This window comes from Zeus faber, assembly GCF_960531495.2.
Source record: "Zeus faber genome assembly, chromosome: 12".
Lineage (NCBI taxonomy): Eukaryota > Metazoa > Chordata > Actinopteri > Zeiformes > Zeidae > Zeus > Zeus faber.
Genome location: NC_137196.1, coordinates 17824114 through 17839500, shown reverse-complemented (window position 1 = coordinate 17839500; position 15387 = coordinate 17824114). Strand labels below are relative to the sequence as shown.

The following is a 15387-nucleotide window of genomic DNA, read 5'->3' as shown; positions in this document are numbered from 1 at the left end:
ACACCCAAGAGACAGATAAAACATTTTCCACCTGCCTGCAGCTGGACGGGCCGTCTGTGCTTGTAAACACCTCTAAATGAGATATGGGTGGCATGTTGAAGGCGGAGGTTTTTTTTGGGGGGGTTCTGGAGTGGGCTGCCGTGAATTCTTTTTGCATGGACCTTAGGAAAAATGACCATTTTGAGTGATCGATCTCATATGATCTTGGCCTCCATTGCAGTGAATAAAATATCACCAAATAGCTACGTGATACACATCTAATAATCAGTGTATCAAGCTGGTCTTTATTGTTCTTACCAAGCCTGGTGCACCGAGGTGTATCTAGGATGAGCGAAGACTCGCTCGTGTTGCATTTTATGTCGGCGCTCGAACGTCGCCGTCATTTTCCCCCCCGACAACCGGTCGGTCCGACCGACGCTTCCTCACGGACGTCGCTCCTCTGCGTTCATCACCTGACGGCACGCCGGGATGTTGATGTCTCCAAGGCCGTCCCCATAAGCGGACGGCGAGCTCCTCTTGGAGTCACTGCCGGTTGTTGCGCTGCGCCGTTTTTTTTTTAATCGGGGGGGGCGAACCGTGAGGATCGCAGCGATGTTCCTGTCGGACAAGAAAAAACAGAGAAGACGCGCCGTCGACACTAAAATCCATCCGAGCGTAAATGTGACGTTCCAGCCGAGGTCAGCAGAACCGCTCTCTCTCTCTCTCTCTCTCTCTCTATGACCAAATGACAACGAAATGAAGGGTTCCCGCTACACTAAATAAATGGGAGGGTTCCTGCTCCGTAATACTCACAAAACCAGTTGGTAAAACCGTATCCTCCAAATTGGTTTTGTGGCACTCTCTGAATACGTCTTCAACCCCTGGGTTTTGGATGCGGAGCTACCGAGACCACCCACTGTCGATGTCACATGCAAACCTGCCGTGCGAAAGTGGTTGACGTTCTACCGACGACCTTAAGGATAACTCACGTCTTTTGCCACGTTACTGTCCGGGGGTCCTTCTGCTGGCCCCCGCCTCCGTGCCGCGGAGCACTCTGCTACTGACGTGGAGGACGAACTCGCTGACTTGACGACAAAAGCAGGAGGAGGCCCCAGAGACCTCCTTCCCAGCTGAGGGGACAACGACGGGGGAGAGAGAGAGAGAGAGAGAGAGAGAGGGAGAGGGAGAGAGGGAGAGAGAGAGCGAGAGGGAGAGACAGTGAGAGAGAGATACAGAGAGAGGGAGAGAGAGAGAGAGGGAGAGACAGTGAGAGAGAGAGACAGAGAGAGGGAGAGAGAGAGAGAGAGAGAGAGAGAGGGAGAGACAGAGACAGAGAGAGGGAGACGGACAGACAGACAGAGTGACAGAGACAGAGAGACAGCCAGTGAGAGAGAGACAGAGAGAGACAGAGAGAGAGACAGACAGAGACAGAGACAGAGAGACAGACAGACAGAGAGAGAGAGACAGAGAGAGAGAGAGCTTTAGTTGCATGATATTTAACTTCAGCGGCATCAAATATTAAACCTCAGGTGCGTCATATATTTTGCATAGGGGGATGAGAGGGGCGTCGCTGTTTCCTACAGGAGTCCTCACCTCTGAGAGATACTGATCTCATGAGCTCATCAAAAATGTCGGCAGCCACGTCAACTCCTTCAGTCGAGTCCTCCAGATCCACATCGCCTCCATTTGTCAAGCTGAACTTATCTGAAACTGAGAGCCGGAACGCTTGCTTTACTAACATGAATGTGCGTGCAATGCACCATGGGATATGAAATGTGCACGCTGTAGCTCTCCTCCCATTAGCCGGATGTGTGAAACGGGCGGACTGCCCCTTTAAGTTGAGACGTGTGCACTTTGAAAAGACACCCCGACGCCTTCGCTTTTACACGACTCATGAAAGTGATTCTGTAATCGTTCTCCGACTGAGGGAGATGTAAGTCAAGAAGCTCTGACAACACGGAGCGTGTATTTTTTTTTTTAACCGTTTTGCACAGCAAGCGTTATTTATGTGCATGCGGGGAAGGAGAGAAAATACACGCTCGTACAAGAAAATACACGCGCTAGATTTGTTTTTTTTTTTAGGTGCGATGTGAAAAACGGGCGGGCTGACCCTTTCACTTACCTTCTCGAGCGGATTGGAGGTAATCGTAGCTGTCGTCCCTCATTGGTATTCGTACCCATCGTTGCGCTCCCCGGCGTTTCTCTGGATTAAAGCACAAATGTACTCCTTAGCAACCCGGCGTTGTCACATGTTGTTGACTTGATGATTGTGATCACAGGTGTGTGAGGACCAGCGTCGCATCATGTGACCGTGCACCGTCGACCACGTCGTGGCACCATGACCTCGCCTCTCGGCGCGAGGACGATGTGAGCGCTCTTAAAAAAAAAAAAAAAAAAAAAAGGGCTGACCTCGGACAGCGCAATAAATTGTGATTCTAAGCGGAATCAAAAACCAAATAAGGGAACGTGACGAGTGCATCAAATGTTTCAGAGCCTGCAGGTTACGATACAGTGACCCGTATCACTTTTTTTATTTATTTTTTCCCGACAGAACCCTTGTGTTAACTTAGCATTAAACAAAATCAATTCTCAAACTTTGAGAAAAATGACAGAAAAGAAAGAAAATACACAAGTATATGACAATTTCCTTCATTCCCTTTCCTAAACCAGACGTAAAAAAAAACAACAAAAAAAAAAAACACTTACTGAGGCCTAATACAAACCCAACGAAACATGTGGCGGCCTGAACCGAATTTTAAAAAAAGGAAACGTGATAAAACGTGTTCGTCCGGGGACCTTTATTGTGGAAAATGGACTCTCGGTCCCGGTCCCTCTCCGGTTCATTCTCGGCACGGAACACACCCGTATGGCGTCCCACTTGGACCCAAGCATGCACGGCCCGGCACAATCTTCACCGTCCACCGCAACAAAAATACACGGCAAACAAAAATACTTGGTGTATAAAAAGACAACGGAACAAAAAATAAAGAAATCAAAACTTTTTACCTGAGGAATTGATCCCGGGCTGGGAGTGGAACCCGAGGCGCTTGGTCTTGCTCAGTTAGTTCAGATCCCTGTTCAGTTCAATACAAAACGGACGGTTCCAACTTAAATAAGCACAAGTCATGAAGCAAACAGGAGCGATCATAAAATATCATGCGTGTGATTAAAAAGGGAGTTGGGCTCACCTGGGAGGAAAATGTACCGTCTCTCACTCGCGTGAAAGGAAACGGCGCAGGTGGTAGGTGGAGAACGTTGCGTGGGGGCGTGGCTTGGGCGGAGCCCGGTCAGTGTGGGACTGAACACCAGGCGACAATGAGTCTGATCTGACAACGGAGCTGATTTCACAACCGTGTGGTGTTGGAACAACACCAGCTCTCTATTCAGCACCACCCTGACATGTCAACACAAATCCATTTGCTCTGTATATACTGTATCTATCTACTGTATATATATATACATCCATCCATCTATCTATCTATCTATCTATCTATCTATCTATCTATCTATCTATCTATCTATCTATCTATCTATCTATCTATCTATCTATCTATCTATGTATCTATCTGTCTATCTATCTATCTATCTATCTATCTATCTATCTATCTATCTATCTATCTATCTATGTATCTATCTATCTATCTATCTATCTATCTATCTATCTATCTATCTATCTATCTATCTATCTATCTATCTATCTATCTATCTATCTATCTATCTATCTATCTATCTATCTATCTATCTATCTATCTATCTATGTATCTATCTATCTATGTATCTATGTATCTATGCATCTATGTATCTATGCATCTATCTATCTATCTATCTATCTATCTATCTATCTATCTATCTATCTATATGACAAAGATGAGTTTCTATTTCTCCTTCTCTTTCTGAAAGGCCTCGGTGTCTCAGAACGCTGGATAGAAATCCTTGAGCTTCGGGAATATAATTGACGCAGGTTGACGAGTCAACGATCAAAACGCTCCTTCCAGCGGAGGCCTCTTCAAATCCACAGCCTCCTGATTAGATCCACGATACGAAACAAGACACCCCATCCCCAAAGGGAGCCGCTTTCCACGCCATGCGTGTAGAACTGCCCAGAGAGAACTTTGGAGTTGATTTCTGACGTGTTGTCGAGATGATCTGCATTTTTTTCCCCCTAATTTTTTATGACAATGACATCTCATCGTGACAATCCGTCTTTGTTTTTTTCCGAAAACGAAAAATAAATAGTGTCGCCGGATGGTGGGAGTCGTCTCGAGGGAAATCAATAATAACTAATGGTTTTGTGAAGCCGCTGTCCTATAGAAATGTAGAGGTTTACTACATTACTGCCATCCCCAGGCACCGAGTCATTCCCAGACACACACACACACACACACACACACACACACACACACACACACAGACACCCACACACACACACTTTGCTTTTTTGTGTTTTTTGCGTTTCTGACCAATGACTTTTATCCAGACACTCAAAAAAAAAGAAACACTTTTCAGTTTTTCTCTTTGAGTGATAAGTAAATGTCATTGTCTAGTTTTTACAAAGAGAGAGACACGACTCAGCGTGTGATAAAGGAAGAAAAATAAGAAAGAGCGACAGAGATCATGAGAGAGAAATATAGATGGACTTGGCATTGCCAATAATTAATGTCTTGTTGTGATGACACTGTCTGAAACAACAACAGCACAATGGGTTTTCATCAATATGTTTTTTTCCAAGACCCAGAACAACATAGTTTGTACCAAAACTGTTGGCAACTGATATTGCCTTTCACAGTATTGATTTAGAACATTTTAATAAATAATTGAAATAAAAAGAAACAAAGCTTTCTGACTTCATTGCATGAACCTATTGTTTATGGGAAAATTGTGTAAAATAGTTTACGGTCCCCAATAATAATAATAATAATAATAATAATAATAATAATAATAAGTCATGATTTATTATTATTGTTATTATTACTATTAACAATAATAAGTACATACATTATTATTGTTATTATTACTATTAACAATAATAAATACATAGATTATTATTGTGATTCTTCTTCTTCTTCTTCTTCTTCTTATTATTATTATATTATTATTATATTATTATTATGCATAATAATAATAATAATAATAATAATAATAATAATAATAATAATGTTAAACAATATTAAATTATGTTAAATGAAATATAATTTATCTTATCTACATGACATCACTCATAAATGACAATCCAGTTTGAGTGGCGAGCAATGGCCGCGTGATGATTGATCACCGGTCAGGACGAAAGCGGGTTAAGCCACAAGTTGTCCATCACGACAACGAGGCAGATCTGCACCCAATTAACCCCATTTTTGTATTTTATATTTTACTATTTTAGATTTGTGTGATTTAGAGTTTGCAAGACGAGCAGGTGGCCTGACAGTGAGCTAGATTGCCTGGAATAAGTTGGCGGGCAACAAGAAAGTAATGTTAAATATAACAATGTTACCAAAAATAATGCATAAACCGAGGAGAAACCGGTGGAAAATATCTTCCTTTTCGCATGAATTGATTTGAACTCTGAACTAGAGGTCGACTGGAACCGACCATGAAAAAAACGAAATGTCGCTTCTCCCTAAACTGCATAATTAGCTCCGCTCGGTGATGACAATCAGTTCCTTCATTCAAATAACGAAATAGGATAAAATATTTGAATTGTATGTCATTATTTATCCCGCAAACACTTTCACATGAAGTAAATTACGACTTTGTTTTTTTCAGCGGAAACTACCACCACAAAAGCCTTAAAGACCCCAAAAAAAAAAAGGAGGGGGGGGGGGGGGGGGCTTTGTGTCAGTGGTGGTGTTTAGGCGTCACCTGTTGTAGATGTCGTCGTCCTCGCCGCCCCAGCCCCAGTACTCGTTGGGGAAGCCGTTGATCTTGAGGAACTGCTTTCGACTCAGGCCCGAGACCCCGCCGAAGTAGCCGGCGTAGGGCAGCCTGAGGGGGAGAGGGGGAGAGGGGGAGAGGTGAGGAGGACGGGACGAACAAGGGAGGGGAAAATAACGGGGTTCGGAGAAAAACAGGCTGGAAATTTCGGATTCGATTCTGTCCACGGCCTTTGTCCCTCAAACACGTCGCTAAAATAAAACGCGCAGCCCGCTCCGTCAGCGGCGGCGCAAACGGCGTTAGGGACAAAGCTGTTTATTAAATAAAAATTCGAAAATAAATTCTTAATAAATAAATCTTGGGATGCAAAAAAAGAGCTTATGTAAGAAAAAAAAAGAGGGGGGGGGAGACAAATTAGAGCCGAAGCAGAAGATGAGAAGAAGACGGGGAGAAGAAGAGGAGGGGGGTGGGGGCGAAGATGAAGAGAAGCAGGGTGGTGGATAACAAGATGTCCGCCCGTCTGGTGCCGCTTTGATGTTATTTTTTATGTTTATTTTTTTTATTTATTTTCCTGCTGCAGAAAGGGGAGAAGGGAGGGGAAGGTTTTTATTTTTTATTTATTTTTTGGTGTTTTGAGGAATATAAAAAGGTGGCAAACAGAGGTGTGAGGGACAGGATGTACAGTATGCGTGTAGTAGTTTTGAATGTCTTTTTTTTTTTTTTTACAAAAATTACTTATCTGTGTGTGTGTGTGTGTCTGTGTGTGTGCGTGTGTGTGTGTGTGTGTGTGTGTGTGGGTGTCTCTGTGTGTGTGTGTGTGTGTGTGTGTGTGTGTGTGTGTGTGTGTGTGTGTGTGTCTTCTTCAAAGTGGTGAGACTAGTGAAGTGGGACGGATGTCATTTTGGAATGTCATGACAGGAGCCCCCAGTATAACCAGAGGGCGATGCATGCCCGTGTGAGTGTGTGTGTGTGTGTGTGCGTGTGTGTGTGTGTGTGTGTGTGTGTGTGTGTGCGCGTGTGTGTGTGTGTGCGTGCGTGTGGTTGTGTGTGTGTGCTTATTTGTGCATCTTTCTGTGTATGTCTGTGAGTGTCGTGCGCGTTTGTGTGTCCATTTTGTTGTCTAGTTTGTGTGAGTCTATATGCTTGGTGTGTGTCTGTGTGTGTGTGTGTGTGTGTGCGTGCGTGTGTGTGTGTGCGTGTCAGAAGGATGACAGCTCCCCGCTGAAAGATGACAAGCAGACAGTAATGAGTCCGTCTGTTGCTGCACAAATTCTCCCAGCAACAATATGGTAAGAGCACATGCGAGTGTGTATGTGTGTGTGTGTGTGTGTGTGTGTGTGCGCGTGCGTGCGTGTGTGGGCGTATGAGATAGAGTGTGAGGGAGACAAAGAAGGAGAGAGTGAGAGAAAAAGAAGGAGGCATATTACAAGCTCAGTGGGATTTAGAAATGCCACACTAAAGGGACGTTGCACTCAGGGTCTCTCTGCTCCGGACAGGAGAGCTGCTTTCCCGCTGAAAAAAAAAAAACTCCCAAAAAAATGGGATGACAAGCGGCGCTCTGCATGGAGGGAGAGATGGACAGTGCTGGAAAGAAATGCTGAAAACAGGCCCTCGAGTAGACGCACCGTTACGTCACCGGAATTGTACTAAACCAGGTAAAACTAGTACAACTGCTGGTGTACAAAATATTTCAGTAAAGTACTCTACCCAAACACTACTACAGTATAAGAGTGTGATCGGTATTCTATTAGATTCAACTAATTGTCACTGCACAGAGTACAAGTACTGAGGCAACGAAATGCATTTCTCTGCATTTCACCACCCTAGCAACTGACGTACCTGGGGCTGCCGTGTAGCGGCGCCCGGGGAGCAGTTAGGAGGTCAAGTATCTTGCTCAAGGACACATCAGCAGGCGACCAGGAGGAGCCGGGGATCAACCCGGCAATCTTCCGATTACTAGATGACCCGCTGTGCTTACTGAGCCACTGCCCCCGCTGCCCCCTATACTTAGTATTCAAGTATCCTACTCTGCTCTCATAACTTATGCTCTAACAATGGTATTATTAGAGTATTAGTTACTTTTTAACCGTTGAAGATGAATGCATGAACAATAGAAGCGTTTTGAGAAAATATACTTATTCTCAATAAAGTAATCGCATGTTTGAATGGATGCATCAACGAAGGACATTCATCACCTTATTTGCCACAATGAAAATTTGGATGAAATTCAAATTGGAGCAATTGATGATTCTAAAAGTAGCAGAGTAGATGACATAGTGCGATAAATACTTCATAGTCATATTACAGACTTGAAAAATACTAATTTAACAAAAAAACACTGAATCACAGTAACGTGAGTAGAAATGTGTTAATTCCACACATTTCGAAGTGGGTGGAGTGTAACTAAACACTATTTGAATGTTCTTTCATACTTCACCTTGATTTATTATTATTATTATTTAGTTTTAGTTGCTTTCTACCTACTACAATTTGTCCTTATTTCCCAGGTTTCATTACCGCAAATAGAAGTTTCACATTGCAAGCTGTCCAACGTTATAACACCAAACCATATTTTAAACACATCGGTCCCTAGAAGAGATGATTATATGCAAAAAAAACTAACGCATTTCATTCCAACGCGGTTCTTTGGATGGTATCTCTAAACAGATTGCGCGACTCCAAGGTGATCTTCTGCACTCGAGCAGCTGCGGCGCGGCCGGCGTGCTGCGGTAATGGAAAAGGCACTTTACTGGGATGTGACTTTCACACTTTGTGTTTGGAGCATTTATCAGACACCACGGCATTCCTGGAGTGAAGCGACATGTGCCACATGCAGCAATGACCCTCCACAGGAGACGCTCCCAGCAGACTGGAGCCCTCCTGGGCCCCATGATAACATATCACACATGGCTTTTTGTGTTTTGACCAATTACGGAATGGAGAAAAATTACTTACATCTAAAATAAAAACACTATTTTTATTTGTTTTATTTTTTATTGTAATTATTATTTATGTATTGTTATTTGTTTATTTGTTTTGTTTGGAGACAGGGACGCGCAGTGGAGAAAATAAATGCGCCGGTCGCTTGCGGCTTTGTGAGTTCTAATAATTAAAAGAAAAAGTGCGCACCACAAAAAATGTCCCTAATGTTCTCATACATTTTGAGGGCCCCTGTCAGTCACAGGCCCTGAGAATCGCCCCAACCTCTGTTTGTGGTTAACCATGTTTAAGTTACTCACTTCTTTTTTGCTTTACATTTAGCTTTAGTGTGTTATTTCTTGAAAAATATATTTATAACAGCTCTTTTGATACCACGTTACCTTATTATTACTATTTGTGACCCACCACAACAAAACCCACTTATCTCACGCATTTCTAAAATCACCAGGAGCAGCAAAATAAGTTGAAAAAACCTTTCTAGAAGGAAAATTAGAGTTTTCCAGATTCGTGTTCCTTTGTGTTTTTTTTTTTTATCTCTCAACGTATTTTCAAAACCGAGTTTGATTTATAAATTGTGGAAAATGTTAAACCGTGGAGTTAAATATTCACGTTAGATTACGTGGGGAAACACAGTTCACTTACCGAGACACTGAACAGCGCGAACGCCGATCCATCGTTCCCTTTAAATTGACCGACCAGGTTCGGCCAAGATCATTCCTCCATATTCCATGTGATGTGAAGTCACAATGTGAAACCGTTTTGATAGTGTTCAACCTTTAAATCGTACGTGTTTTATACACACACAGCGACATCATTTTGGAGGGGGTTTGTACCAACGTGTACCATCGAAAAGAAGAAATGCTGATGTCAGTTCCGTAAACAACACGAGGGTACTTCCGTTTCACTTTTCTGTGAAAACTTTAGTCTCTGTGTTGCTATGGATTACGAGAAGGGGTTGGAGGAAGAACTAAATCATATTGCGGACCTTAATCTGACCAGTGTGATAGATCCAAGTCAGTGTTAGCCGCGCGTACTGGATTTTTCCACTTGCCGCGATGATAGTCGGTTCTTCGATAAGCGACGCTGATTCGGATATTATCCCGGACTTGGAGAACATTTCAAACAGCGGATTTCATCCTGAATGTGACGATGAAACAGGCTATTTTCAAGAACCACCGGAGGAGACCGAGACACGCCTGTTGTCGTTGTTACAACGGAAGAAGTTCATGACGTGATGAAGTCCGTTGAGGTTGGTGATGCAGATTATGAACAAGTAGAAATGCACAGGATTCTCAAGATTACCCGCAAATGCAGCCAGGGGCGAAAAGAAAATTAAAATAGGCCGCAAACAGGCTCTCAGAGTGTAGCTTGGGTAGGGTAGCCCACATAATAACTCCAACAACTTCAAAGATATTTGGCATACGCACATTTATATATTAAATGACACACCGAGGCTGATATACAGACTCATATTATTGATAGACTGTACATTTTGTGTTGTCTGTACTTTTAAATTCCTAATGTTTCCACTTTTATAAAACATGTATATACTCACTGTTAAATAAAAGCTTTTTAAAAACAAAAGATGTTGTGTTTTGATGACGCTATTCAACATTCCCTCGAAAGACAAGAACAATGCAGAGATTGCCACATTCAGCAGGGTGTCAAGTCCCCATTTAGCAAGGTGTCAATTAGCCATGTGGCTGGGTTGGTCCTCCATCCATTTGCATTCAGAGAGCTGGCTGAATGAACTAAGTGTGGGTGAAAACTTTGAAGGTGATTATCTCAGAAACACAGTTTGCCACACCCTTGTCATTAAGTCAAAGTGTTAAAAATAGTTGCTTGATTTCCACAAGTGACACCGTGTTTGGAAGCTCTGATTCTTCATTTTCAAATGATGCGAAAAAAGTCAAAAGCCACCAAATGTACCTAAAGTATGCGTTGGTTCACGATTTATTACTACTCTACGACTACTCGAATACATCTACAATTAAAAGTAATACACAATTATAAAGATAAATAGGTGATAAAATCATCTTTCTTTCTTTCTGTCAAATTAAAAACTGTATTACTTCACTAACTTCTTCAATTAATATAATAATATCTCAGTTTAGATAGAGAATCCTATGCGAGTCTCGCTGTCAAGTGGGTCATAACTGTGTTCCAGGCATTTTCATTTTTACTTCTCGGAGATAAGATTTCATTTTATCACTCAGGGGCATCAGCTGAAACTTTGCTTGGCGCCCGTAATATTTTTTGTTACGGCATCATGTTATGGAACAGTGCGTCGAGACCTTGTGCTCATCCAAGGGGATAAGTCATGTAGAGTGACGGCTCTGGGAGGAGCGGGTCACATTCAGTGGCCATATTTAAGCCATTAATCACCACTTCCAGTGCTTTTAGGTAATTGAGGGCAGGTGCAGTGTCATTATGCAAATGACGCCACTAAAACAGCTCCCAGGATTGCAACCAGTCCCCAAACCGCACAAGGTCTATTGCTTCATTAGTTTGATGTTGCTAATATGTGGTGGCGGTGCGTGCAACTGAAGGACTGCTGCAGTGTCAGATCATCCGGGAAACATGGGTAAACACAAGCCAGAGCCTGTGACCTTTTCACCTTCAATGTGTCTTAGAGCTGTGCTTCCCAACCTCCTTTATTCTGTCTGATGCAAGTCTCGCACACGATTTGATCGTAACAAACAAAATACCAAGTCCAAGTCAAAAGGCATTTGGAATAATTCATATTGAATGTGACTGATTCACACTTTGCATGCCACCAAAAAAAAAATTTTTTTGGACAGAATTAAATGATTCTTGTGAGAATTCCATTCTCAACTCGGAGCCAGAAGTCTCTTCTGCCTTACGCTTATTGTTCAGAAGGTCCTCCCTTGCTCACCGTGCATTACACCAACTGAACCAAACCAACAAGGAGGCGGAAAATAAAACAAGACTCTTGACTGAGTGACTCAAGAACCAAATCTCAAAAGAGAGACAAACCTTTCATCATAGTAATAGTTCTCACTCTCAGTGTGAAAGGAGCTGGTACTCCGGCTGGAACTGATGAATTAGTACAGTTTTGCAATTTTGATCGTGCATTCATCATATTTCTGGAAGTGGAATTAGAAAATAATTATCTGGGATCTTTGACATTATCGGCAGCTCTGGCCAAACCCTCGAGGTCTTTCTGGATTATTTCCATATCAGATCAACTAGAAACCGGTCTCACATACGTACGAGCTACAGACAGACAGTTCTTTACGTGCTGCGCTGCACATCGAGCTCCCTTGTGGTGCGGAAACAAAGGAGCTTGTAAAATGGTTTATCGCAGGAAAGCCCTGCAAGGAGGATTTTAATGGCCACATATAATGACCAGGATCGCTCCGCCTCTGCATACCTGTTGCAGTTTATCTCAGAGCAATCTGTAATGAAAGTAAATGTGTTTTTGGATATGGGCTCATGTACAGATGAAGGGGCGAAAAACAGGGCGTGGTAACGGTTATAATGTGTGCTAAGGGATATGAAAAATCCGAAACTGGAGCACTCAGGTATAGGCCTGTTTTTAAATTGCACCTTTGACTTGTTATCTCTGCGATTTGATGTATTTTTATGTTATTAGCTTTTTTATTCCTTTGCTTTTATTCTCCTGGCTGTGTTTTATGCCTTTGAATTGCCCTTCTGTGTACGCATTACAAATACTTTAACTTGCCTCGAGGTGGTTATATAATACCATTTTTTACGCTTATTTGGCAGATGGTCAAGCATTTAAAGCTTCATAGCGACTATTATTTTCTTGAAAAAATACACTCTGGTCAATATATATAAATATGGCTGAAAATAATAATAATTCAACTCATTTCACCTTGCAGTTATGAGGCTCATACACGACTAAGGTTTGGGGTATATTATACATACTGTACAATCTGAAATGCTATTACAGCTTGATCTTAATATCCATAACACATATGCGTCTGTGTTGCTGGTTATGGATCATCTGCTTGTGTGTATTTGTTTATTAAGAACCGAGAAGATCTAAAAATGAGCTCAAATTAACAGAACGCAACCCGACAGAATTAGGTGTCGGTAGAAACATAAAACAACAAAATCAAATCAAAATAAACTCGACGCTTGGGCTCTCAGGAAGGCGGGAATATATTACGACAAATCCCCCCCGCCCCGCCCGGCACGCACAAAACAGGCCACGATCAATTACGGGAGGCAAACAACCGTCCCCCGTGATGCCGCTTCGGTGATTCACGCGGCCGCTCGTTACCTGAAGCCGAACTTGTCCATGGCGATGGCGAAGTGTCGCGGCTGATCGTAGCAGTGGTAGAGGTTGCGGTCGTCCATGGGGATCAGGTCGACGTCGCTGAAGATGAAGCAGTCGTACTCGGCGTCCTTCAGCGTCTCCCGGTAGCCCACGTTCAGGAGCTTGGCGCGGTTGAACGTGTCCTCGCCCAGCTGCGGGGCGGAGAGGGGACGATCATTACTTTGTTGTTTACATGTAGATGGGACGCACGGGCCATTAGGTTTCGTCAATTCACGTCACCTGCTTGAATGGTTTGTGTGTGTGTGTGTGTGTGTGTGTGTGTGTGTGTGTGTAACTGCATGGTGTAAAGGGTTAATCCCAATCGGGGCGAGGTTAAAGAGCGACAGAATTGCTTATCTAAATAAAAGTACTGACACCGCAGAGATCATTTAGAGAAGTAGAAGTAGAGGTTGTGATGAGGAATTTGACTCGAGCGAAAGTATGAAATAAATAGTAGAATAATAATAATAATCGTAATATTAATAGTAAAACACCACTAGAACAGTGGAATACTGCTCCAGTAATTACTGTCCTTATTGAGTTACTTTTTTCGCCCTGTGTATTTTGGGGGGAACCGCAATCCTTTTGAGTGGATTTTTGTCGTTTACAACCTGTTTGTAAATGACACAGGCGAACACAATTTTGAATAAATAAACTATTTGTATTTTGTGCACACGACTGCGGCAACAAACATATCCGAGCTTTGGAATTCAGATCCTTACAAATCTTTGCTTAGTTTGTGATGTCAAAATAATTCCTCTGAAACTGCACAGCAAAGTAAATTGCGCTGTTAGAAAATAACTCGCATAAAAGTACAAGTACCGAATTATAGTTCAATTCTAAAAGTACCCTTGCAGGTGAAAATGTACTCGAGTACTGTGTGAGAACAGCTGTAACTAGTTACTTTTCCACCTCTGGTTAAAGGCATGTGCCTGCAAACAACACGTGTCATAAAACCTTGCACCGCTTTAACTGAGATCGATTAAAGTCCTGTTCACCCGTCGGGTCCTCTAGAGCGTCATGTCTTGAGGACAGATAAAAATAAAAAATAAAAAATAAATTACAAATTGAGGAAAGTATGGTTGTTTCAGCGCTGCCTCTGAGCGTCTCATAAATGGAAAGCGCTCCGACGTGCCGTTCGTATCGATCGGCAGCGAAAGCATCGAGAACAGGTCACGCCCTGTCAAAGCATCACCGTCGGCCGAGCGTGCGAGTCCTCCCGCTCGGCTTAACGTAACCCGACGAGCGCACGTCAGCCGCTCAATGAAAATACAGTGAAATGCATGGGTTGTTTAGTTTCGTGGGCCCGTTTGCTGGTCTCGTCTGCGGTCGCGGTGAACGCACCCGGGGCCCTCGACTCGACGAGATTTGCGATCGAAAAAATAGCCGAGGGATGCAAAAGAGACCCTCAAGCGGCCACGTGCTCAACACGCTCCTAAAGTTTGGATTCCGTGAGTGGGCGAGTGAGAGAGAGAGAGAGAGAGAGAGAGATAGAGAGAGAGAGATAGAGAGAGAGAGAGAGAGAGCGAGTGACTGAATCTTCGACTCGCCGCCCGGCAAACAGAAAATAATGCCCGAGGATAAAATTTGAGTGGAAAAAAAAGGTCGAGATGTTTGGCGTTAGTCATATTGAATGTGAGAGATGTACACTTTGCATTTCCCCAAAATGCTCAATGGTCAACGATTTTCGGGAGATCTCCATTCGGACTCGTCGCACCGACCGAATCGAAGGAAATAAGTCAAAGTCTCAGAAAAGAGCCGAACAGTTCATCACTAATTCAAACCTGTAATTGAGGTGAAATCCTCCATTACACCAGTGTCAAGCAGCATACATTCACACCCTTCCGATGCCAAACACCTTTGGCACTTCTAAGTGTTGTTTGTATTCCTCCCAGTTAGAAGTTCAGCTGCTTGGCTGGGTGCAGAGCCTGTTTTTGAGGCGTCCGTGCAAATTTTGGCTCAGACAACCATTTACTCGCCAAGTTGCAAGGCAACTGTGGGATCTGTGAAGTTAATAGCCGCACCGTTTTTAAATTCTATGATGGTTTTTTTTTTTTTCCCTGCATTTTTTTTTTTTTTTGTTTGTTTCAGCGGAGCAAAAGTCTAAAGTGCACCCTTCACCGAGTCAAGACTCAAAGGCGCAACCCTTTCCCTTGGGGACTGGACAGAGTCTGAGCCGCCCTCTTTTAAAATCATTTTTAGGCATTTATCGCTTCCTCATTAGGAAATGGGCGGAGGGAGAAAGGGGGGCGCGGGGGGACGGAACCCGAGCCGCTCCGGCCGTCGGCACCTGC

The 15387-nt window shown here is 43.2% G+C and overlaps 1 protein-coding gene across 1 annotated transcript in view; it reads right to left on the bottom strand.

Annotated features, from left to right (window-relative positions):
* b4galt2 (UDP-Gal:betaGlcNAc beta 1,4- galactosyltransferase, polypeptide 2) overlaps positions 1-15387 on the bottom strand; it is a gene marked incomplete at both ends in the record, with an annotated part of 141615 nt that overhangs the window by 27667 nt on the left and 98561 nt on the right. Inside the window, 2 exons of the mRNA XM_080011464.1 lie at positions 5836-5958; positions 13058-13245. Of these exons, the coding sequence (XP_079867590.1) occupies positions 5836-5958; positions 13058-13245 (311 nt within the window). The remainder of the gene's footprint in view (positions 1-5835; positions 5959-13057; positions 13246-15387) is intronic.